This window comes from Macaca nemestrina, chromosome 1 (assembly GCF_043159975.1).
Source record: "Macaca nemestrina isolate mMacNem1 chromosome 1, mMacNem.hap1, whole genome shotgun sequence".
NCBI lineage: Eukaryota > Metazoa > Chordata > Mammalia > Primates > Cercopithecidae > Macaca > Macaca nemestrina.
The window spans coordinates 139,735,572-139,762,115 of NC_092125.1; the positions used below are offsets into that span (position 1 = coordinate 139,735,572).

The window sequence follows — 26,544 nt, forward strand, 5'->3', positions numbered from 1 at the left end:
CAGCAGAGAGATGCAAATGAAAACCACAATATCAGCTCACACCAGTCAGAATGGCTACTGAAAAGTGAAAAAAAAAAAAAAAAAGATGTTGGCAAGGTTGTGAAAAAAAGAGAATGCTTATACACTGTTGGTGGAAATGCAAATTAGTTCAGCCCCTGTGGAAAGCAGTTTGGAGATTTCTCAAAGAACTGAAACTAGAATTATACCATTTGACCCAGCAATTGCACTACTGGGTATATACCCAAAGGAAAAGAAATCATTCTACCAAAAAGACATCTGCACTCGTGTATTTATCACAGCACTATTCACAACAGCAAAGACATACAATCAACCCAGGTGCCCATTAGTGGTTGACTGGATAAAGAAAATGTGGTGGGCAGGCACGGTGGTTCATGCCTGTAATCCCAGCACTTTGGGAGGCCGAGGCAGGTGGCCTGAGGTCAGGAGTTTGAAACCAGCCTGGCCAACATGGTGAAACCCTGTCTCTACTAAAAATACAAAAATCAGCTGGGTGTGATGGCGGGCACCTGTAATCCCAGCTACTCAGGAGGCGGAGGCAGGAGAATCACGTGAACCTGGGAGGCAGAGGTTGCAGTGAGCCGAGATTATGCCATTGCACTCCAGCTGGGTGAAAACAGCAAAACTCCATCTCAAAAAAAAAAAAAAAAAAAAGAAAGAAAAAAAAATGTGATACATACACACCATGGACTACTACACAACCATGGAAAAGAATGAAATATTATTTGCAATAACATGGATGCAGCTGGAGGCCATTATCCTAAGCGAATTAATGCAGAAACAGAAAACCAAATACTACTGCATGTCCTCACTTTTAAGTGGGAGCAAAACATTAGATAAACATGTACATAAAGATGGAAGCAATAGACACTGGGGATCCAAAAAGCGGGGAGCGAGAGAGGGGAGAAAGGCTTGAAAAAATACCTATTGGTTACTATGTTCACTATTTGAGCAAAAGGATCATTAGAAGTCCAAAGCTGAGCAGCACACAATAAATCCACGTAATAAGCCTGAACATGTGCCCCTTGAATCTAAAATTGTAATGAAAACTATAACGATGACCTGGCAATTCTACTCCTCGGTACAGATTTTAGAGACACTCTTAAATCAGCAAACATGTACATAGATAGACATAAGCAGTATATTTTTACCAGCAAAACTAATAGCCCAAATGTCCATCAACAAGAGGATGGATAAATTGTGTATACTTTTATAATGGAATACTATACACAATAAAATTATGCATAAACAAGGATAAATCTTAGAAATGATGTTGAGTGAAAAAGCCAAGTCTCAAGATACAATTGAATATTTTAAATATTTGATAAATGGGATATTAAAATCATAAATATATAAATCAGTGTACAAATCAATTCATTTTCTTTAAACTACATAAAACTTTATCAAGTGATAGAAGTAGCACCAACCATTTATCAATCACTAATAATTTTCAAGTTGTTTAAAACAAATGGGTTGGTATAATCTGTTTGATATGGCTGTCACCAGGTAAACGACGCCCCTGTGATTTGACACAAGGAACTGCAAACTCTTCCAGTGACTTCCCCCATTCAACTGATCGTTATCATTAGTTTACTATCCACTGTCTGGCACCTGAAGAGAGGGGACAGGCAACAGATCACCATCTCACTTCCTACCCTCATCTCACCTCCTACATCAGCACAGCACCATCTGGGTGCTGGCTATATGCCAAGAGCCAGTGGCAGGAGCTCTCAGCCATAGAAAAGAATGGAGAAAAGGGTGAGAGGGAGTAAGATGGTTGGGGATTGCTGATCTTGCTTTGCCAGAATTGGAAGCTTGTAGTTTTTATCTGTCTCACTCCACACTCAGACAGTGCTTCCACTGCACCCACCTGGTAATATTCTATTTGTTAAACTGGGTGATACATTTATCTTATAATGGTTCATAACATACATATACATATAAACTCCTCAGGGTGGAGATTCTGGGTTTACCAAATCAGGTCATCAAATGCTCCCATTCTCCCTAACAGTGCTGTTACAGCTCACAAAAAACAAGTGAGAAATCTTGTCAAACTGAAATTGTGTTGAAAGCAAGACACGAATTGTGTCTTAGAATTCCCCCATTTGTATCAAAAGAAAGAAATGAGGCTATTTTGAAATGGCTTATTCTTAGGAACCTCAGTCAGTTGCCCAATACACTGTCCCCTAAAAGCTAACATTATCTAATACTTTCAAGGGTGGTTGTCCAACTTCTCTCAGAATTTACTCTTCAAAATGTATGTTTGCCAATTCCCCAATCTTTTGGTGCCTCTTATGTTTTCTGTAGTTTCCCTAATTCCTGACAGTGACTATCCTCAAGAATACATTGATCCTAGGTATAGGAACTCATAGAAGTAAGTTCATTGTTTCTTAAGCATTTTTTTTTTTAAACCTAAGCTAATACAAGTTGAGAATCCCAAATTCTAAACTCCAAAATCTGAAACTTTCTGAGCACTGACATGATGCTCAAAGGAAATGCTGACTGGAAAATTCTGGATTTGGGGATTAAGGATGCTCAACTGGTAAGTATTTAATGCAAATATTAAAAAAGAAAAAAGAAAAAAAAAAAAAACAACAACACTTCTCGTCCCAAGTATTTCAGATAATACTTACAATCTGTTCGTTCTTCAAAATAAAATCCCTTTCAATGAGCCTGGAGAACCTTTTCATTTGTTGTTATTGTTATAAGGACGTTATCTGCCCCTCACAAATAGGATGTGATTTCCCTGATCTTAGTTTCGATAATAAAAGCCTTTTTCATTGTTTTGCGCTCCCCACCCCAAATGTCTGTCCATCTGAAGTTTTAACAATTGACACTATTTTCCTACTATTTTGTTTTGTGTGTTCCTACTTCCAAACTTGGGACTGATCTCTATAAATTTTCATCTCAACAATCACAGCCTCTCATTGTTCAGCATCTACCCTGAATTTTATTCCCTTTTCTGAGTTTCTAAAAGTTTGCAGTCATAGTTTCATATTTCCATTTTTTAAAAGGTGAATCTTCTGAAATTAGACTTTCTGAAGTTACAGATAATATGTCACTAATTATGGCAAATGTTCTTCCCATGCTTTGAAATGCCAGGAAGACTTGGGTGTTGTAACTGATCAGGAATCAAGCCAGAGCACAGGAAATGCTGTCCAGCGTGTAGTGGCTAGACTGGGCTATGAGGCACAAGGAAAGTTCTTATGGACGCAGTGGATAGATGGTGTAAAAGGAAAGTCTATGCAACACAGCTACTGGAGAAGAAAGATAAATCCAAATTATTGCAAGCAATTTAAATTCACTCTAAAGAGACAGTGAACTTTTTTTTCCCCCTTTAGGAAAGCTTAGAGAAACCAAAATTAGAATAAAATTTCCAAAACTGCTTTGCAAGAAAAAAAAACAGTTGTCCCACTTACGGAATTTGTCATCTACTCTGTATTACCTGAGACTTGGCACATTCAAGAACAAAATCATCACATCTCTGGTTCACAGAGCAATGAAAGATCACACACTAAACACCTTAACAGGCCATGAAAAGATTGTTTTATTCCATGAAAATATTCTCAACAGAGAACACTATCTTTAAATGAAGGATTTACCATTAAGAAATCAACATGTGCACAAAGAGAGTAAAAATTACCAAAAAATTAAAGATTTTTTGGGACAATTCACATGTTCAAAATTTAAGAATGATTTAAACTGTGCAAGTACAAATGTCTTTCCTATTATAATAACCCATATACAGGTTGCACTATTCCACGTCAAGGAACTTGCCTCCTACGGAAGCAAATCCTGCTTTTAGAAAAACAAACAGTAGCTTGAAAAGAACAGTTAGTCCTTACAAGATAGTCTTAAACTTTGCCCTCTGTGGCTGTTAGCCAAAAAACCATAAGCACTTCAGGCTTTGTACAGAAGACAAACACAGCCAGATCACATTTCCTCCTCATTGCTAACCTTTAAAATAAAAATAGCACTAGATTTTAAAACTACTTCACGTAGTCTGTCAGTACTGAATAATGTCACATTATATAAATAACCCTGTAACGAGATTCAATATCTAAACTTTATAGTTTACTAGCTGCAAAGGTAATACACTATATGTCAGCTGTGTAAGAGTGGTGACTTGATCTTATGAAGGCAGTAACTTTCACACAATTGTCATTTAGCTTTAGTATAACTGGTAGTATGATTCAAATAACACTGGGAAAAAGTTATTAAAGCAGTCACACAGCTTCTAAAATATTGCTTAAAATTCAATAATACACAAACCATTTCACGTTCTTTCTCCCCTCAAAACATTAAAGAATCAAATTAATGAAGATTCAGTGGTACAAATAACCCCCCACCTGCCCCATCTCCCTATTACAACACCACTAAGAAATTAGTTAAGATACAAGTCATTAACAGAATCACAAATGCGAGGCAGGACACCATGAGCAACAGGAGCACTAACAACAATCCTATTTACAAGTATAAACATACAGAAATTCCATTTTACAAGTAAAAGTGCACATAGATCATTACAAAGTTTCACTAAATTTTATCAGGTTCAAACAAAAGCATCACGTGGAAACAGACTATCATTGTAATTATCAAACATGATCGTCATAACCCCAAATAAAAAGACAATTGGGGGAGGTCCATAAAACTTCTCATAAAAACACTGAGGAAAGTAAAATGGACTTGGACATGTCTTTAGTTTGATGCATAAATTTGAAGATGCACCATTGTATGTGGTAGAGCTCTAATAGCCACCTACCGAGGCTACATCGGTAGCTGCAGCAGTGCTGCAGAGTTAAAGGAGGTCGCACTGAGCTGACACATAAAGCCCTTTGTGGGATACTGTAGTGGTAGTGTTGGCAATCAACAGATTTAGGCACTCTAGTTTAAGGCAGCATTTGAATGGAAGCAGCTGACTTTTGACAACAGTCCTTTGTCTTGAGGTGGTGAGTATCTTCTGTGTTTATTATGCCAGGATTTCAGTGCTGACTATAGATTCTTCCCAGACTGAGGTGCTGAAGATGTATCACGTTTCAAAGAGTTCTTTCAACTGGGCTGTAGGCTACAGCAGAGATGTTTTCTTTTTCTTATCATAAATACTTCAGGTTCACAGGCTACTTCTTCATAATGCCAAAACTGGAATGTTTGCAGTGGGGAAGTTATAGCAGTGTGCACAAATACTAGGATGGAAACATTAGTGCTAGAGATGTTTGACAAAGTGATTTGCACTACAAATGTAAAACAAAACAAAGGCTTTGACAAGAACAAGGGAATCTAAAGACATGCCTGAAAAATCTAGCTCAGTCACTCTAGACATGCAACAGGATGTTAAGCAAGCACGGAGGTGGCACAGGCAGACACTGACAGATGGCAAGGATCTGACAGATAGTGGGTCTAAAAGCCAATTAAAACAGAGCTGGGAGGGAGACAATCCTGTTGGGACGCTAATATAAGACACATTTTTTGACAGCTCTGCATTCTTTATTGATTAGACAGCAATAAAATAAATAGAAAAATGGTACACTATTGTTGGCTTTTTCTTTTGTGGGAATAACTGTGAACTAAGAACTTAAGGGTTGGTATGATTTTTAAAAACAATGTATGGAAATGCTAATGAAGTTAGTAAAAAATAATCATGTCTACATGCACTCATGCAACTTGCTTCTCTCACTCTCTTTGAGCCTGACAACTCTAATACCCTCCCCCCAAAAGCAGCTGCATGTAACCTCCTTCAACATCTTGCCCATTTCCTCAGAAACCCTCTTCAGGAACCTGCAGTCCAGGAGGAAAAAGAAAAGAACAATTACTGAAGACCTTTGGTAAAACCAAAAGGGGTGTTCAGTTTAAAGTGCCTGTCCCAAATGTCTCTAATCATTTTACAGTCAGCTACTGAAAATACCAGGAGAATTTAAAACATAGGCAAAATTAAAAACCAATCTTACTGCTTCTTCACTTTACTTCCCCACACCGACTTAGGGTGTGATCACATAACCAGCACTGCACAGTCCTTGACTGCACAGTGTTTCCAACAATGCTTGCTGAAATTAACTGGAAAAATTTATCTATCCTAATAACTAACGATTCAGCTAAAATAACAAAATGCCCTAAAGGGTGGTATACGTATCTTCCTTTAACCCAGATAGTCAAAAAGTTTCTCCTTTAAAATAAAATCTGTCAAAACTTCCCCTCCATTCAACATTTCCTCTATCTTCAAATGTGTATTTTTCTATATAACTATGTATTTTTCTGTGTAACCGCTAAATGCTAAATAATCACTAAAGTGGTATTTCCCAAAAGATATTTTCAAGATCAAACATACAAAGTATAAGATTAGTTTGGAAAGAAGCCTGTAAATTATTGAAAATTACCAGTTAACCTCAAAATATTTTAAGGTCTCAAACAAAATCTCTTTTATTCACCTAAGAGCTAGACCAGGAGATTTATTTTGCAACTCTCTTTAAATCTATTTAAATAGATTATGTGCTACGTGTTTATTTTCTTCCTTTAGGAAACCAAAGTTAAGAAAAGGGAAGAAAATGAAAATGATTTTATTATTTTACCAAATTTCCAACTACTATTTTTCTTCTTGAAAACTGTAGCTACAAACTCAAACTCCTAGAAGAAACCACTCTTTGGGGAGTCGGCTTTCCATGGCATTTCAGAGCAGTTTCACTTATTCAAATTCACTATAGTCACTGTGTTTTCTGAAGTAAAGGGGGCAGAGAGCATTACTATCCATGAATTCCTGCCCAATAAATCAAATTCTATTTGTAAGGCAGAAAAACACAAATCCTTCACACAGACTTAAGCAGGACATAAAGCAAAAGGCATCAATTAAGCTTCACACCAACATTACTCAAACAGTAAAGTGCCACAAAATGTTTCTTGTGGTAATATTCACAAGATCAAGCCTACACTCAGCTCACATAGTGAACAATTAATCTTGGATGCCCTTTAAGTTTTCTTATTTTTTTCAACCTATTGAATGTGTTTTCATTTTATGTTACTCTTTCTATGTCACACACGGCACAAAGGTGCCTGGTTACTTTAGATATAAGTTACTGCACCTTTACTGTTTTTCTCTAGAGTTACATCTATGTATGACGTGGGAACGTAGCCTTCTTCACCGTTCTGTCTCCGAGCTCTTGTCCATCCGTCACCTTTGTCCTCCTCTATAATGTAGAGAACTTCACCTTCTTTCATTGCTAGAGTACCTTCATTATGTCCTAGATGAGAGTTTTCACAAGCGTAATTTAAGAAATGTGATATATTTTTTTAAAGTTACAAATACAACACACAAAATACAATGAAACCCTATTAGATTTCAATGTATCTGGAACTACTGATTCTCATTAGCAACATCTCTATTATGCTTTGTGGTTTACCCAGCACTTTCATATTCATTCTCCCATTTGAGCTGCATAATAAGCCTGCAGGGCTGGATAACATCACCCCCATGTAACAGATGAAGGTAACTGAGCCACAGTGACATTACATGAGTTGACAGAGTATTCTAATTCCTATGTCACTATTCCAACTCTTTACCCAAATTTTAGTGTCTTACTATCTAAAAAAATTCATTAGGTATGGATTAGGAAAATAGTAACTAGAGAGCAAAAGAGTGGGAAGAAAGAAGGAAAAAATACCATTTGAAGGGAGAGCAGAGAAAAATACAGGTTTGACTCTAGAGGTGGTAGAAACAGAATGGCCATACACAACTCTTTTACTCTCTATCCCCAACCACCCCCAACCTGCTTAGCAGTAACAATTTTCACAAGTGAATCTTCATTTAACATGTGCTAAATTACTTCCCGACTCTCTAGATTACATTATAGCAAGTATTGTGTTTTGTTTTGTTTTGTTTTAGAGATAGGGTCTTACTGCCCAGGCTGGATTCGAACTCCTGGGCTCAAGCAATCCTCCCACCACAGCCTCCCAAGTGTCTGGGACTACAGGCACACATCACTGCACTTGGTTGCAAGGTCTTAAATTTAATATATTTTCTAATAAGAAGTTACTAGAGACTTTGCTCAATTTTAAACCAACACGAAGTGGGGAGAAGGACCTTAAATCAAGCACCATTTTACAACAGTTTTTTTATGAAAGTGTTACTCAGCTCTCCTGCTAGTTGAGGGAGAGTATCTTTCAGAGTCCAGGAGAAAGAGGAACTAAAAATCTGCAGGAGAGGGCCTCAGTGCCTTACTTCCCTTCCAGAGTTTGTTCTTCAACTTTCATGGGGTAAGAGATAGCACAGTCAGTAGCTACTACATTCTCTCCCACTTTCATCTAAACAGGTGGCCTACAGACTTAGTATATGATGATGGCATTCAGCTAACTATGCCTCGTGCCTGTCTCTTAATGTTAGTAAGCTACAAGGAGGAAGAACATGAAGTGGCATCCACCAGCATCCCGCTTCCTGGGTTGGGCTACATGTTCAAGATGTCTCAACTTTGTTTAGGACATGTACACATTAGTAAGAACTCTGGTGAAAATTCTGCATTGACCAAAATTGATAATTAATTAATAATCTGTATTAGGATGCTAGTAACATGGGTAATTTCCTTTTAATTCCATGTATGGAAGAAAAATATCTACATTTATAATACAGTTAAAACAAAAGTATGCATACTAAAGAAATGGGATAATTTTCTGACAACGTGTATTACTTAAATAAGGACACTACAGTGAGTGACTCGATGTAAATACTTTTAAAGAACCAATTTTATCAAATACAATATTATTAAGAAAATCATACCATCAAAAGGGTAGATAGCTTTGCAGTGTCCAATAGCAGGTAAGGGATCATCATCCTCAAATTCATCATCAAACTCACTGTGGTGACCATGCTGTTGGGGTGGCCCACGGACTTCCTGGTTTGCATCATCAGTGTAACTTCCCTCAGGACTGTAAAACAAAAAATTATCTCTGATCAAGTATCATAAACATGAGAATTATATAGATTATTTATAAATTGATATCCTCAGGATCAATTCCAAAAATTAAATATTAATGACACGGTTTCCACTTAAGCCCTATTTTTTTCAAACGTCGAGTATACAAATTACTTCTAATACAAAATGCTGCTTTGCTGAATTTCCTGAAATAAAAAAATTACAAGATTACAATATTCTAGGCACAAAGTATTATTCAGTAAATACATCTCACTGTCACCAGGTCTAGAGATAAAACAGAAAAATGTTCTAGACACTTGTCTTCCATCATCCCAAGTTTATCATCCTAAAATTCCTTAGGGGACCCATGCAGACCTATGTTTAGTTCACAAGCTTCAGGTTGAACTGTTTCTATTCTGGATCTGGAATGGCCATCAGAGCAAGCATCTGCATGACCAGTTCACAGGAAGTCCTGTAACCTAATCAGATGTAAGAAATGCACAGAGACTTTTGCTTGGGACTCTTGGAAGAGAACTCACTCTGTCCCTTTTCTACTGGACTTGAACCTGCAGGAATACTCACTTAGAGCTTTGGAGCCTTAAAATTAAGCCAACACAGTAGAAAGCACAGCTGTGAGGTGGACAGAAATCGAGTCCCGGGGATAACATCTGCGCTCCTAGATCAAGCTCTCCCTAAAGTCAGCCAATGAAGTCCATTTTTGGTTTAAGCCAGAAGGGGTAAAGTATTCACTCTGTCACTGAAAATTAGAAGATTCTCAACTAAAATAAAACATAAAGTAAATTTCCAACTAATCATGGTAACAGGGAAGTTGGTAACTTAAAAAATCCAAAAAAGCAGGTAATACAAATATAATTTATTTTTCTTAAAATTTTTTAAATCAGAGAAAAATGTTAATAATTTTGCTGAAGAATCAAATGACTGAATTAGATTTAATAATGGAAAATTTTACAGAATTAGATTTTAACAGTACTTTCAGTAAGCCTGAAGCCAGAGAAATAACACATGCCAAAGAAATTAGATCCTTTTAATCTGAGTTTTACCTAATAACAAAAACCAGTAATTTGTGGGTATCTCTTGACAGATTAAAGATACGTACTCTTTCAAGAAGTCATACTATTATTACCACTATTTACTACTAGGTGCTTTAGGTACATTATTTACTTTTATACTAACAAACCTAAAGGGTGGATGTTTTAACCTCCATTTTATACTTCAGGAAATTGAGATTCAGGGAGCATTAAAAATGAACTTGCTTAGATTACACTATAATTAAGTAGAAAACTAAGAGTTGTTACTAGGCCGCTCACATTCTTCTCTAAGATGAATCCTAATTTGCGGACTTTTATTCTGGAAAAAAAGATACAATACATCAAGAAAGAAATGTCCCAGTGGTACAGAAACTTAGCAAAGTGTCTTTTGGAAGCTCTGGTCCAAACTAACAATACGTGTTTTTTTTCTTCACAAAACTCTGAGCTATTTGATAGCAAAATTTTTCTTTGGCATAAGCGACCCTAACTCCACTTGAACCTTAAGAAACCTTCCAATGCCTGAGGAGCCTACGCCCTCAGACTGTAGCTCCAAGAATTTTCTATGTTCCTAGCTCTGTGTTTGGATGCGTGACAAACTAGGATTGAATAGCAAGATGAACTTTCCTACTTCATCTGTAATTGTCACTAAAGAAAATTACGTAGGTTCAAAAGACTGAGGTTATTAAAAGCTGAACTTGTTAAATTTGGAAGAAAAAAACGAATTGTATAAAGTTTAGGACAAAAGGTTGAGAAAACTTTGGGGAGAAGAAATACAAATAAAATACAAAAAATGACCTTTCTCGTCCCTGTGTTACAAGATGATTTATGTCACTGCTATGTCTTCTGTCTCCTCTCCCACCTGTTTTGCCTTCAACTTCAGAGAGCCAAGCCTTAGAAAAAAAATAAGCAAACAACTGAGCTCAATAAATACGTTTAAAAGCTCATAAGTTATACTTCTACATTTAAAATGTGTTTGTTTTTATAATTATGTAATTCTTAGAGATGTGAAACCTTTATTCCAAATTGGTCAAATGATCAACTTTATAGCTGATTCAAAAAAACAGTATAAATATTTAATTTTATATAAAGGTCTAAATAAAAAACTTCAAGGAGATTAAATAACACACATCACAATAACACTTTTAGATCATAAACCCTAACATTAAATATAAACATTTGAAGATAATTCTAAGAAAAACCAATCTATCATAATGAAGTTTATAAAAATAATTTATCTTGACAACTGCTGAATAACAACTCTACCTCATTCTTATGGATTTCCATTCGTAGGCGGTCAATGTTATTCATGGTCTCTGCTAATTTAGGCTGCAAACTCCCTGGATCCCCCATTTGTGGATTCTTCTCATATACATCTTTCATTTTGTTGAGTGCATCTCTAAAAAAGAGAAGGGAACCACAGAATTAAATATTAACTTCATATGCTTCCAGATAAAAGAGTTTTATTTGACTCTGGGGACTCATACGCAGCTTAATCTTAAGTAGAGTCATATCTTTTAAAGTTTGTCTAACACGACCTGATTAAAGACAATTTGCATAAAGGTGATAACATATATAGAGTCAGTAATTTATCAAGACAATCGGAATACCAAAAGAGAACAGAGTTCATTTCTTATTTCCTGCTTTCTAAACAAGGAATTTTATTTAGATGTATATATACAAACACACACACACACACAAAATCAAGGGCTAGAATAACATTCTTCAGCTCGTCATGTCCCAAATCAAATTCATTATATTCCAACTCAGCCACACTATTCCACAGTGTTCCTTAGCTCATACATCATCATTGTCCTCCCACTCACCTCTGCTAGAAATAGAAATGGCAGCTTTAACTTGCCCCCACCCAAAGTCAGTCATTTGCCAACTCCTCTCAACCTACCTCCTATTCTCTAATCATATCACAATCGGTTATGCCTCAATTAGCTGTTCTTGACTCTAACATCTGACACTATTGACTAACACTCCTCAATACTCTTTTCCTTCATGACTTCCTAGAGGGTACATTTTCTTTTTCCTCTTTCTCATAATCTCCCTCACTGGCTTCTTTCTCCTCCTTTGTTCAACCTTTAAATGTGTATTACATAAAATGACAAAGGTTTCTTCGCGTCTCTTCCTACAGTCTTGTTTGAGGATGATCTCTTAATTGTTTTAATATCATCTATGTTCAGATGATTTTCAAATGCGTATCTCCAGACCTCTTTCTCTCCTGAACTCTAGATTCATATTTCTAAACTCAACTGGACACTTCCAATATGGACTTTTCACATTTGAAAAATCAACATAAACAAAATCTTTATCTTTGCCCTAAACTTTTTTCTTATTGTTGCAATTAAATCTATAGCTGCAAGCCTTCTTTTTTTTTTTTTTTCTAAGCTTCCTCCATGTATTCTCTTCTCCAGCATCCAATCAGGAGAAAAGTACAACCTACTTTGGCTTTGAAATGATTCTTTTATCTATTCCTCCTTTCTATTCCCATGGCCATACCTTAATTTAGGCCCTCAGCATCTCTCACCCATATTGTTAAAGTCTTCTACCTCCAATCTCTTTCCTATACTATTTACCCTTCATACAGCTTTCAATTATCTTTTAGCACACAGAGCTAATAATGTTACCCCTTCTCTCAATAACTGGGGACTGTAATACCTACAGAACTCCACAGAAAAGCATTCAGAATTTTTCACAAGTCCTATACTTCTTCATCCTCAACTTCTATTATTATGCTCCACATAATTTTGAACCAAGTCTCTCTGGATTAGCACTAATTCCAGGCCATGGCAAGAACATTAACATTTCTGTGCCTTTATTCTTGTTTTGGACATGGAGATATCTGAGAAAAATTTGAGTCACCAGAGGTAACATTCAGGTTCCAAGCTGAGGTCAAACCAGTAATACTCTGGCCTTTCTGCTTGTATTCTCATATTCTGGACATGTATCCTTTTTGCAGTCTACTCATTTAGTGCAATGTTTCTCACATTTTTGTGCTTTTTGTTGATCTTGGTGTTTAAAATAGCCCCTAAGCATGGCAATGAAATGCTGTCTAGTGTTCTTAAGCAAAAGAAGGACGTAATATTATTACTTACAGAGAAAATACATGTCTTAGATAAGCTTTGTTCAAGCATGAGTTACAGTGCTATCAGAAAAAAATTCAAAGTTAATAAATCAACATCATATATGAAATAAGGTGTTTTTGCACAGGAACACAAATAAAAAAAGGTTGTGTGTCAATCAGCTGATGGAAACATTGTGACCAGTGGCTACCTAGAACCTAACCCTGTATCTCCCCAAGAGCAATGTTTCAATATTCCATAATTCAGGGTTCACAGTGACTTTACAGAACACAGCTACTGTGAATGAGAATCAAAGGTATTGCAATATTTCATATGATTAAGCGCCACTTCATATCTGATACACTAATTCTTAACATCAAAACTTCAATCTCTCATGCTACAATTTAAGCTCCAATTTTATCCTCAGTGAAGATCTAGCAAGTCACCAATTCACTGTAATAACACTTTAATTATCATATATAATTCTATGTCCATTAAAAAAAATTAAACTAGAGGAAACTTCTTGTAAAAATGAAATAAAAAAGTAAACCTATGTGTGAACAAATATGAAGCTGTTAGTAATCAAGCACTGTCTGCCAAATGTTTTGCTACATACAAAACAGCCTCAGGTTGCTAATGAAATCAATTCACATATAAAAGCAAAATGAAAATGTATCAAAGAACAACAGGTGGTTAGTGCTGGTGAAACTACTCTTGACAATAAAACATTGAGAAATTTTTTGCAAATTAATGAAGGCATAAATATACACTATTAGCATCCAATAAAAATCTGCAACCAAGGAAATTCTCTAACCTATGACAGGGTAACCATAAAAATTTCCAGGGTAGGAGTATAATTTTCTCTCAAAAGATATTTCAATTGGTACATATGATTTTTAAGGCTTCTGTATATCATACTTAAGGGTGTCACTCAAAGTAGATCCTAAAATAAGCAATAATGATAGAGAAAACTTAAAGGAATAATACTTTTGGTCTGATTCCTTCTGTAGTTCTCTGTTAAGTTCATCAATGCGCTGCTGTAGTTTTTTACGTCTCTGTTCTGGTGGCAGATGACTGAAATCTTCTAGTGCTGGGCCCTGAAAAGAGAATCTAAATCATTATAACGGACATTTTCAGGAAACGTTATTTTTAAAATATACCTGCTATAAAATAAGAATACATACCAATCTTAAGTTTAATTTCAAATTTGCCTCAAGCAACCCCTTAAAAAAAATCTACACAGATGTGTGTGTTTATGCGTATATGTTAATGAAACAATGTACTGAAGAAAGAGCTCAAATTTCATTCATTTTATAAAACCATGTAACAGAATAGGTAAAATCATACCCAGATACAGATAACCAGTAGGTAGTATCACATTACTTTCCAATCTTGGCAGATTATAATGAATACATGTAAACCTTCTTACAGCAACAACAAAAAAATGGAAACACATAACATTTCTTGTCTATACAGGGTATTGTTTTATATATAACATATCACAACATTTCCAAATAAAACCCATTGCCATGACATTCAGAATGTTACAAATGTTCAAACTGAAAATATGAATATAATTAAGAAACTTACCTCACAAAGACAATCTAATGAAATATACTTTGATACTACATACAGTCTTTGAACGATTGATTAAACCATTCAAAACATACCTGGTCATTAAAAACCAAAGACAGAACTATCCACTGAGCAGAAACTATATTCCAACAAAGAGTGTATTTTCAATTAACCTTTTGTAAACCAAATAACATACTTCAGTTGTTACTGAAAGAAGGATAAAATCCTTCTTTAGGAAAGATCCTTGATGTCTGAAAAATTTTTTAAATTTTGATATTCAAGAAACTATGCAATTTAAGAAAAAGTACTAGTATCTAAATGTAAACATCTGATCCAACTGACATCTTTTCCCTTAAATGTTATTTTAATCAGTTACTTATGTTATTACAGATTACAACAGAACCAATATTAGCAACTATTGAATCTATTTAATATAAACCTATATTACTTAAATCTTTATATATACTCCAGAAATTGATGATGCCTATCACTATTCATTTTCTTTTCAAAATGGTTATTTTAAGAATATTAATATGAGGCCAGGCGCAGTGGCTCACGCCTGTAATCCCAACACTTAGGGAGGCTGAGGCGGGTGGATCACCTGAGGTCAGGAGTTTGAGGCCAGCCTGGAGCCTGGCCAACATGATGAAACCCCGTATCTACCAAAAACACAATAAATTAGCCAGGCATGGTGGTGGGCGCCTGTAATCCCAACTACTCGGGAGGCCGAGGCAGGAGAATCACTTGAACCCGGGAGGCAGAGGCTGCAGTGAGCCGAGATCGCGCCACTGCATTCCAGCCTGGGAGACAAGAGCGAGACTCCATCTTTAAAAAGAAAAAAAAAAAGAAAAGAAAAAAGCATATAAATATTCAATTTGTTAAAGTGATGCTAAAAGGAGCTCTCAAAACAAATACATTCTTGCTCTTTGGGCCACTTATGCCTGTAACATATGCTAAATAGCTTTATTTCACCATGTGTAAGAATGAGTCACTTACTTTCAGAAAAGAGAAAACTCACTCCTAGGATGAGCTATAATTAAATGTAAAATTTAATTAATAACAGAATCCCTAGTCTCTTTCCCCAGTGGCCTGTACATTATGGATATTCAACAAGCTTGCTAGAAAAACGCAGGGGATCCTAAGTATTTTTTATTTTTTTTCATTTACCAATCACTAGAAACAAGGATCTCAATCAACCCAATCTGACCTAAATAAATCAATAGTGAAATTTCCTTTGTTGATTTCCTTTAGATTTACTGGTTAATTTGTAACATAAATTTGTCGTATTTTATCTAATTTGGAGTTGAAGGTTTTTTGTAGAGACAGGGTCTCATTCTGCTGCCCACAATGGAATGCAGTTGAGTGATCATAGCTCTCATGGCTCACTATAGCCTCGAACTCCTGGGCTCAATCAATCCGCCCACCTTAGCCTCCCAAATAGCTGGGATTACAGACAAGGAGTACAAGTTTTGAAAACTAGCATATATATGCCAAAAATAAACTTCCTAATTTATATTTTAAAAAATATTTCTTAAAATCTTGAAAAAGTATTGAATAAGATGAAGAAATGCATGTCAACATACTGTGGGTTTTTTGTTGTTAAAATTATGATAAACTCACAATAATCTACAAGTAAATCTGCCAGAATTCCACATATCCCTTATCAAACCCTGTTCTCAAATTTATGAACAGTAAATACTGAGGCACTTACATTTTGAATATCCCATTTGATATTAGAACCCTATTCTTATATAGAATATGAGAATTAAACTTAACTTTATTTCCTATGGATGTTCAGAAGACCTCTGGGACATTTAACAACCTCTCTTACTACAAAGGAATTTATAAAAGGCTGATTCCAACAGTGTAAAAAAAGAGTAATCTATTTTTCAGTAGCTTCCTACACAATAATTTTGGGGTTAGTTCCTAATGTAGATCCATTAATTTGTTTGAAATAAACATACCAAGGAACATCCCAAACCCATACACACCTTCTCTGCCACCGCCCCCACTGCCTGCCAAACACACACAGGATATTTAGATCATATGTGCTTCTATTCTCCTTCAATAGTACAGAAGAACCAACGACTAACTCCATAATGATACTAGCAGGAAATTTTTCTTTCTTTCTGGAAAAATCTAATGATTCTGGTGATATAACTACAAATCAAATGTATATGATTTTTTTAAAGGCTGTTAAGAAAAATAATATTTGCTAAATTTTCCTTCTGCATAACAAACTGTGGCTCTACCACGTAATCTTTAAAAAATGTTTAACCACAATTTTACCCTCTTCTGTAACATGACAAGGACTCCATTCAATGACATTTAAGAACTTAATGGGTTGATGACAATTAACCACATTATTTTCTAATCTTATGACATCAAGAGTACTGGCATATGCTGGACTATGAAACTATAAAAAGAAAAAACACACAAGGTGAAAACGTGGGATGTAATTTACCACTTGCTTTGAATTAAACAAAACAATGTTCTGAGATTACTTAATGTTGGCACAGTATATAGATCAGCACATAAGGCTTACCATCTTCACCGACCACTGAATAGTTCAATGGAAAACAGAAAGAAATGGTAAATTATTCACAGGAAACCATAATACAGAAGATGCAATAGCCTATTCTTTTTTACAATACTAAAATAAATCACATACATTTCACAATTCAAACAATTATGCCAGAAAAACCATTTTAAGCACATTTTGGAAAAGTAAATTACTTGCAAAAAAAGAAAAAAAAAAGCATACACTGATAATGGGCAGATATTTTCTATGTTTAACTAAAACTTAAAAATAAACATTCTATCTGTAATCATGCATTTTATTTTAAAGTGAATTTTATGTAAGTGGATTTCACTTCTATAGCAGTTTATTCTCAAATTACTAACATTTGAAAAGGTGAATATGAGCTCTAAGATTAGACATTTAAAAAGAAATCTTACGTGAAATATTAAAAAAATAGAATGTTCTTTCCAGTGCATTAAAGAAAACACTATTATCTACATTTTTATAGTTCCAAGTACTGTTTGAATTTAAATATACCATGGTTAGGTGAGGGAACATTTTTACTTTCATTTTAAGATCTTTTTAAATGTAGAGATACATTAAAAACACATTATTTTCAAAATAGTGAGTTATCCAGATTCAAGTTTCCCATACACATTTCCTAATACATACAAATATATAGGTTGAATTTTGCTTTAAAAATACAGCTTCTATTTTTCAGGTTTTATTTTAAAATCCATATGCTTGAATAACACTAAAAACATAACTTCAATTTATAGAAAACTGATTAAAATGTATTCTTTCTGAAAATATGAAATGACACAGATTCTGAAGAGACCAACCATAGTGCTCTTATACAATAACAATACTTTATATATGTATATATATATGTGTGTGTATATAGATATAGATATGAATATGAATATGGATATATCTCCCACATTTTGTGGGTCAGTAGGATTCTCCAACTGGCACAGCATCTATCTAGCATCCCAACTACACACACACACACACATACACACACACGGTGACCCAGAATATGCAACAGAGTTTTATAAAGTTAATCTTCACATTCATCTCAATTGGTGAGCAGCCTCTAAAATTTTTACTTTTCCCTGTTTTCTAAATCATGATGTTTTAAGAGAAGGTGTTGGGGAGATGTCAGGTAAAAAATTCACATTAAAAATATGAATGAATTTTAATAAATAATCTGACAAAAATATCTACCCCTTATCTCTGATGAGTTGGTCACTGCTATGCATTATCTTTCCAAATTAAGTTTAACATTCTTTAGACTGTCAGTATTTTTGAGAAACAAAAACCACAATTTACTTTGCTATGAAAAAACTCCTGGTAAGGAAATAAAAAGGTTTAAAGAAAGATATTCATGGTCTTTCAAAAATGTTATTAAACGAAATTATATACAGGACAAGCAACAAAACATTTAAAGTATTTGAATTTGACTTATCTGTTGATAAGTTTCACCAGCGAAATTTCTAAGTGATTCAAATTATCTTTCCAATTTCTATATTAATCTTTTAGAGAAAGCATTAAGATAATTATAGCTGAAATATCAAAATTTTTAGCTGTTTGTTAATCTAGTCTTACTATCAATTGGAAATCTGATAATTAGATTTGGGGATATACAAAACTCAAGTTCTTTGTAAAAATAGTAGACATATATTCTGTGTAAGGTTTTAAACTAATACAGGTTCCACACAAAAATATCTTAGTCTCATATACAATTATATACTCATAAACTAGAAAATTTCATATACTCAACTACATTTAATAAACACAAGAGAGCTAAAAAGGAAATCATTTAGGCAATTACAATTATTAGGTGTATTTCATTTTACATAGGACAAAATTTCATGAGAACTACTCTGGAGAGATAAAAGCTTAGAAAAAAGTCTCGGAAAGTCTATAAAGTCATAAATAATTCAGAGAGAAAACCTGGACTCATTGCTAATAACTTAAAAAATAGTATCCAATAAAACTCAAATAAAGTAGCAATAGAGTAAAATTTATTAGTTTGTTTTTAAGTAGTTAAGTTCAAGTATATCCTCAAATATCCATTAACAGTTAGAACTTAATGTCACAGAATGAAATTATAGACCTTCCTCCCTCAGAAAAGATCTGCTGATACCACTGTCAAACTCAAAAACACTGGTGTAAGATAACATTTTTCATATCCTTAATTTATATTGGGTTCTGTACACACCAGTTTTTCTTTAAAAAAGGAAAAGGAAAAGAAAGAAAAAAATCATAATTTTTTAAAGAAGTTATTTAGGAAAAGCAATGTGCAGCAAATATTGCACAAAACAAGAGTTTCTGAACTGAACGGTACAACTCATCGGTTTTAAGAAACCTCTAGACTTGTTCTGTAATCTTTAATAGACTGAAAACCCCATGTAAAAACATATAAATAGGCTTACTTAAAGCTTACCTCCTTTTTTTTAAATTTTTCTATATTGAGAAAATTCTTAAGTGGGAAAAAAAAACTCTATAGGTTAATTTTTGAGATACATATCTAGTAAATACCAAACAGTAATCAAAAGAAAAAAATTTCTCAACCTCAAAGTTGTAATCCACTTTCCTCCCTGCTCTGTCCTCTAAACCCCCAGTTGGTTTGTCATATTTTCTATCTTGCATGCTGCTTTCTTCTTCGGAATGGTAGCTAATAATAAATCTGGGAGAGGATTTCAGCCTTCTAAAACTAGGCCCCTACAAAAATAACTTATGAATATCTATAATTTGTGAGAAGCAAATAATAAGCAAACGCTTTTAAGTTTTACAGTTGTAAAATTCTACCTACAAACTTATTAAAAATAATAATAATAAGATGACACATATTTAAGCTTCTCTGTCCAGGGCTCATAGCTCTAATTGCCTGAGGTTTTTTTTTCTTTTTTTCTTAGAATTACACTTATGTTGCATCTCTATGACTATATGTGAAAAATATGACTATGACTATATAGTGTAAAATATGACTATTTTAACTGGGCCTGGTAGACTCATTATGTAGGATATACAAATGATTACAAAAACGTGACTACTACATGGTAATTTCTCATGATTTACGTAACAACATAATATTTAGTGTAGTCTAAATTGCCAGAAGAGTGGTGGTTCATGCCTGCAATCCCACAACTTTGGGAGGCTGTAGTGGGAAGATTGCTTGAGCCCAGGAGTTTGAGATCAGCCTGGGCAACAACACATTTCTATAAAAAAAAATTAAAATTAAAAATAAGTAGTAAATAAACTGCCATAGGGAAGCAACATAGAAATGAGTTCTAGCCTCATAACTGAGGCAATAGAAATCCCAAATATGATTTCTCAAAGTCTTTCAAACAAGTCTTCAGAGCTTTTGGAAGTGATTATAGGCATGCCTGTAGTTATAATACAGACTCATCCACAGGGACTTTTCAAAATGTCATCAATTACCTACCATCCACACATAGAATTAGGTAAAATAGATGCAAAGAAGTTCATGTCATTGGAGGAAAAAAGAATCCCAAAAAAAGACATAACACACTTGGACATTTCTGCTGCATTAGTTACATTAGTTAAGTTTGTCATAATGTTTTAAGGCAACATAGATATAATCTTGTCCCTAAACTAATATGTCTTGTTCTACAGGAGGCCAAAATGCAATCTGAAGACAGAAAGAAAGAAAAATAGAAGGGAAGGAGGAGAAAGGAGAGAGAAGAGAGGAGAAAAGAAGGGAGGGAAGGGTCTAAGAAGGAAGAATGAAACAACCTAACTTTAGATTATTGTTGTTAGGCTTCTTATGGCACTGACAGACTGATTTCTCATCTATGGGTTAACAAACCTATGTTTTTCAAATCTTCCAACAAATGCTCAAACAAATCTTATAAATGAGTCTAAATTACAGGCTATTAATATTAAAAGCACACCCTTAAAATCAAACATAAACAAGAAAAATTACCTCACTAACACAGTAAAGTAACACTAATGTATTTATTAGTAGTATAACAGTTGTTGCTAAACAACAGTTTAGTAAACATTACTCAGTGATATCTAGTATTTTTGTAGGCTTTACAATTTACAATCTACCTTCTAATATATTATCTCAATTTGATCTACAACAATCTTGATATTTAAAATGCCTATCTTTAATTTTTTTAACTATTGGAAACTGTGTTTTATACATCTGAAAATAAGCAGGGCAATTAAAATTGAGTTTGACATTTTATCGTCGACAAAATAATACTTTATAAAATTGGCAGGTGAAGTCAGCATTGGTGACAAATTATTACAAGAGTAACTCCAGTGACAAATTACTGAAAGTCTTAAAAATGTAAATACATTACAAGACAATGGTGAACATATGATTTCACATAAACAAAAAAATAGCTAAAATATGATTGTACCCAGCACCCTCTTTATAATACCATTCTTTTATGGTTGAGCATTTCAAATGTTATAAAGAGGAGTTGTTTTTAACTTGAGGGCAGCTATTCTTAATTCTGTGGTGTTTTTAAACTGTGTATTTATAGGAGAGAGCCTTATAATGAGGGTGGAGAGTATTAAAAGCCACACTACACACACAATAGGCCATCATGCATTTTAACCCATTATTAAACTTACCCCTCTTTTGAGGCTTCTGAAAGAAGGAATTCTGGGCTTCCCTGTTTTTATTTCATTCATACAATAATGCACGGGCTCAATGGAGAATGTGAGAAACTGGGACCCATTAGGAGTACTGGATGTGAATAAACTAGTAGGGGTTAAGGGTGGGGACTGTGGCTAATATGGAAATAAAGAAAGGAATCAATAAGCCAAATGTGCATAGTTTTTTCCTAAATGAAAATTCTATTTTTGGCAACATACTTTTCACAAAATAAATCTCAAATAAAGTTTTCTGTAAAAATATTATGAGAAAGTAAACATAGTTTTGCCCAAAACTATCATTTAAAAAAATCAAATTTACTTTTTAAAATGTACCATTTCACTTGATTACTTTTTACATCGGACAAATTAAAAATACAGAGTACACACATTATATTGTCAAAGAAAGCAATATGGCCTAGATTTTAAAATTCTCTTCTAATTTCTAGAATATTAGCACTACCATGGTACTTGTCAAGAAATAAAGCTGGCAGCTACACCTAAAGTTATCTAAACAGATAATGTCACACATAAAATATTAAAACTATAACTGATTATTATCAAAAATAGGCAAACAACTTTTCATTACATTAATGGCTTTCCTCTCAGGCTGTTTCTATTTCATCCTTATTTCACCTTTTTAATTCCAGTATTCCTTCTATATCTAAGCTCTTCTAGCTACCTTGATCTGACTAAAACAGGTTTTACCTCTCAACTTCTTGACTGGACAATATTATTAAAAGCATAAATAAAGCATGAGTTAATTATAATTGTGCTTTTAAAGATATAGATATATTATAATGAGTTAAATTTTAATTTTATCTACACTCATATGCCATGATCAAAAAATGAATTAAAATAATCAAGTAGACTTTAATAAATATAGTGCATCAGATTAAAAGTATTTCTCTATTCTCCTCACTAATAAGACACTAGTACAACCATTTAATTGATAAGAAAGACAAAGCACCCATCTATTTCATTTGCTCACATGCTGACCTAGATCTATCTAAAATAAAGAGCACATCAGAAGGCGGGTTCTAACAAGAAGTCAAGAGTGAGATTCTCTTACCAAACTAGAAATTGTTTTAAACTTCAATTAACCAAGAAGACTGAACTCTTCCCATTAAAAACTCATATGGATGATAAAAATAATTTTAGTAGTATGATCTGTCAAACCTAATTTGACATGTGTTATGGCTGTGGTCAATCATTCATTCCATTTGAGAATTGCAATTTTAGTGGTATTTTAGTTAGATCATGTTTCCTTAAAAATTCGGATGGAAACTACATACAAATGAAACTTCAAAAGCATATAATTTAACTAGATATTAACAACTTTGTTAATACTCTTACCCATTATTAAGTGGTAATCAAATGTTAAATCCATAAATAACTGTTACTATTAAGGTATTTCTAATATAAGTGAAAGGTTAACTGAATCATTCAAATTGAAAATATTTATTCTCCATTAATGGTAAATCATTTTCCATTCAATACCCACACTGTTTTAGTTGGTACACTTAAACTGATTAGCATATAAGAATTTTATGACTTTTACCTTTGGTTTCTTTCCAAAGAGCCACAATTTGCCCTTGGCCTTTCCTACTGTGGTTTTGGCATCCATCTTCCCACTCTCCTGTTTGGATGCACTGATAGTCCCATCAGAAATGGTTCTATATATATGTTGACTGTAATCTTCAAATGGAAAGTCTCCTGGAGGTTCAAAACCAGATTTGAAGGAGTCTACCACCATTTGAGAGTCCTATACAAAAGAAACTAAGTTTTAAAACTGTTTCACTTGCTCATAATTCCACGTTAGCTTTCATACCTTTATTCAGTAGAAGAAAACAACAAATATAAGTTTAAATAAATAATTCCACAGTAATCATTAAAGTAAATAATTTATTCCCATGAATGTGTAACAAACCCAAAATATTTTAATCCCAATATACTTGCAAATTACCACTTAATTAATTTATAATATTCATAAAATGTTTTTACTTGGTAGCTTTAATGACCTGAAATTCATCTGAAGACTACTTAGCTGAAAAAGACCTAACTGACAAAAAGAATACAGAAAGAGGTTATTATCAAGTAGAAATGTTGAGAAGTTTCAAAGCAAAAAGGCTTTTTGCTTTAAAAGACAGATGCCAACAAAGAAGCTAATCTTTGAAGTGAGGAAAGAACATCTAACTGTAAAAGAGAGTAAAAGATGAGTGGGAAAAGCTTTCTAACTAATTCAACATGGGAAAAGACAAATACATTAAATACATACTGTGGAATGTTAACAGAGCAACACGGGAAAGATCTCATAAACACTACTGAGTACAAAAAACGCTTGAAAGTAAAGTCTAATACCATGTACTTAAAATTTTTAAACTCACATAAGTATTGTTTTTAGATATACATACCTCTACCTGAATGCTTTACTGACATCTTAAACTCATTATTTTCAGAGTATCTCTACAAACTCCTTCCCATCCCTAACAACAACCTCTCCTCTTCTGTTGCCTATTTCTGTTAACTGTACATTTTGCCCTTTAGTCAAAAGTCATCCTTAAAAGTCATAGCTTACTTTTGTCAGTAATGCTACCCTCAGCAATCATTTGCTTAGGGTAATTAGAGAGAAAAGGGCTCTAATGATATTGTATAAACCTGTATCCAGCCATGCTCAAATAATATATGCACTTTGGAATTTCCAGTTAAAGAAGCCAAAAACCCTCTTTTCTAAATTTAAGAATTCTATTAGCTGTTACAGAAAGGATCCTCACTAATATAATATCTACTTCATAGGTTCATTAAGACTAAAATATGTGGCACATATCTGATACCCTCCAAACACCAGTTCTCTTCTCTTGTCACTGCTTTTCCTCAGTTTCTGCCAACCATGCTTTTTGATCACTCAATCAACATTTACTGAGATAAAAGATCACTAGTCCTTAATCAAGATACAATGTGATTACCTATATTTCCCCAAGGGGAGGCGGCCTATGCTGTTTCATCTGCACATAATGCCTCCTTCCTCCTCCTCATGGGTCATCACTCCATATGCTACCCACGTTTCTTGATCCAGCTCAAGTGCTAAAGGCAACTCTGACCACATCCTTCTCTAAATTTTCACTAAACAAATAGTATAACACAATTTGTAACACACAGTTCCTAGGTTAGACTCTTTGATAAGAACTGAAAACTTAGTGGGAGAAGCGAGTTAGAAATCTTTTTTTTTTTAAAAGAAAGAATTAGAACTTTTGCATTTAGAATGAACTTAGAACTCAAAGGAATCTATTGCAAGACATTATGCTACAGAATATAATTTAGAATCACACATCAGATTACTTTATCCCTTTCTCAACTCACTTCACTAACTTAAACTGCACACCTAAACCAAACAGATGCATTCAAAGATAATTATGTAGCACTTACTCTTCTTTCATCAACAGATTTTGCTGCAAGAATCATTCCTTCCAAACATTTTGAAATGATAGGAATAACTTTGCGTTCTGAGTCAGCAAATCCTCTGTAACACTCACTGAGTTTAATAGTCCTTCGTTCATCCATTTCTTGTAGTTGCTAATAATCAAGAATTTTTTAAAAAAGAGAAAACTGAATTTTTCAATCATTCTAAAGGAGATCAATTAGTGATCCCCCACCAAAAAATAAAGATTTCTACCCTCATAGTTACGTTGTTGTTGTTAATACCTTTTAACAAGTGTTACTGACTCATAATACTTAAAACCTGAGGTGTGCTAAACAGCAAAATAAATTAAAAAAAAAAAAATAGTAAGGCTCTTAATATTGTTTTCCTAGAACCAGATGACACTGGGATTCCAGCCTTCTAAAAGGATCCCTTACTGGCTATCAGCTCCCTGCCCCATACTACTGCCACCTTTTACTCTTCAATTAGAGTATTCTTGTTTATGCTTCCAGGAAACATTTCATTTGATGACAAAATTCTGGTGCTTTTTAAAAAAACTTTTTTATTTTTTAATTTTTTTTTTGGCAATTGGCCCATAACATATACAAGTCTGAGACTTTTTTTTTTTTTTTTTTTTTTGAGGCAGAGTCTTGCTCTGTCACCAGACTGGATGGAGTGCGGTGGCGTGATCTTGGCTCACTGCAACCTCCACCTCCTGGGTTCAAGCAATTCTGCCTCAGCCTCTCGAGTAGCTGGGACTATAGGCATGTGCCACCATGCCCAGCTAATTTTTGTATTTTTTAGTAGAGACGGGGTTTCACCATGTTGGCCAGGATGGTCTCCATCTCTTGACCTCGTGATCCGCCCGCTGGGATTATAGGCGTGAGCCACTGCCCCCCGGCCAAGTCTGAGACTTCTAACCTCAAGTTTATTCAGGATACTTCGGTAAGACCTGGCTGGACCAACAGTCCATACTCATTGTTTATCAACAGGTACCCAGACCTACTGCAGTGTACGGCTCAGAGCTGGGAATACATGAGGAAAAACAGGAAGTCACAAGCTCAAAGTGGCACATAAAGAATCCTCACAACTGAAAATTCACTGGCACATGCCACTAGGAAATATGTTGGAACACATGAAGTCCAACAACTTAAAGACTTTTTTTTTTTTACATATCCTATTTGCCAGCACTGACCTTTCTGTTCGTTGAAAGCAGTTACACTGCTTGTGTCCCCAAACTCTCACAGCCTAGGACTTTGAGACCTGTATTTTCACAGAAGAATTGCTCCATAGAAAGGTCCAAATGTAAGTATCAGGCCCAAAACACAAAAGGTAGTTTATCTCCGAGTTATAGTTTCCCCAGAAT

At 34.3% G+C, this 26,544-nt stretch overlaps 1 protein-coding gene across 8 annotated transcripts in view; it reads right to left on the reverse strand.

Moving 5' to 3' along the window:
• LOC105485406 (formin binding protein 1 like) overlaps positions 1-26,544 on the reverse strand; it is a 123,949-nt gene that overhangs the window by 14,495 nt on the left and 82,910 nt on the right. For 4 of the 8 annotated variants that reach the window (XR_011612221.1, XR_011612176.1, XM_071077388.1 and 1 more), the window contains 9 exons: positions 25,187-25,333; positions 23,322-23,525; positions 21,740-21,898; positions 17,150-17,164; positions 14,017-14,126; positions 11,225-11,357; positions 10,757-10,851; positions 8,777-8,925; positions 7,089-7,247 (listed from right to left, as the gene is read on the reverse strand). Coding sequence is in view for 6 of the 8 variants with exons in the window: in XM_071077388.1 (XP_070933489.1) it covers positions 7,089-7,247; positions 8,777-8,925; positions 10,757-10,851; positions 11,225-11,357; positions 14,017-14,126; positions 17,150-17,164; positions 21,740-21,898; positions 23,322-23,525; positions 25,187-25,333 (1,171 nt within the window). In the remaining 2 variants the exon portion in view is untranslated. Of the gene's footprint in view, positions 1-3,541; positions 5,794-7,088; positions 7,248-8,776; positions 8,926-10,756; positions 10,852-11,224; positions 11,358-14,016; positions 14,127-17,149; positions 17,165-21,739; positions 21,899-23,321; positions 23,526-25,186; positions 25,334-26,544 lie in introns of those variants that run through there. The other 4 variants (XM_011747747.3, XM_071077407.1, XM_011747749.3 and 1 more) reach the window with 4 other exon arrangements.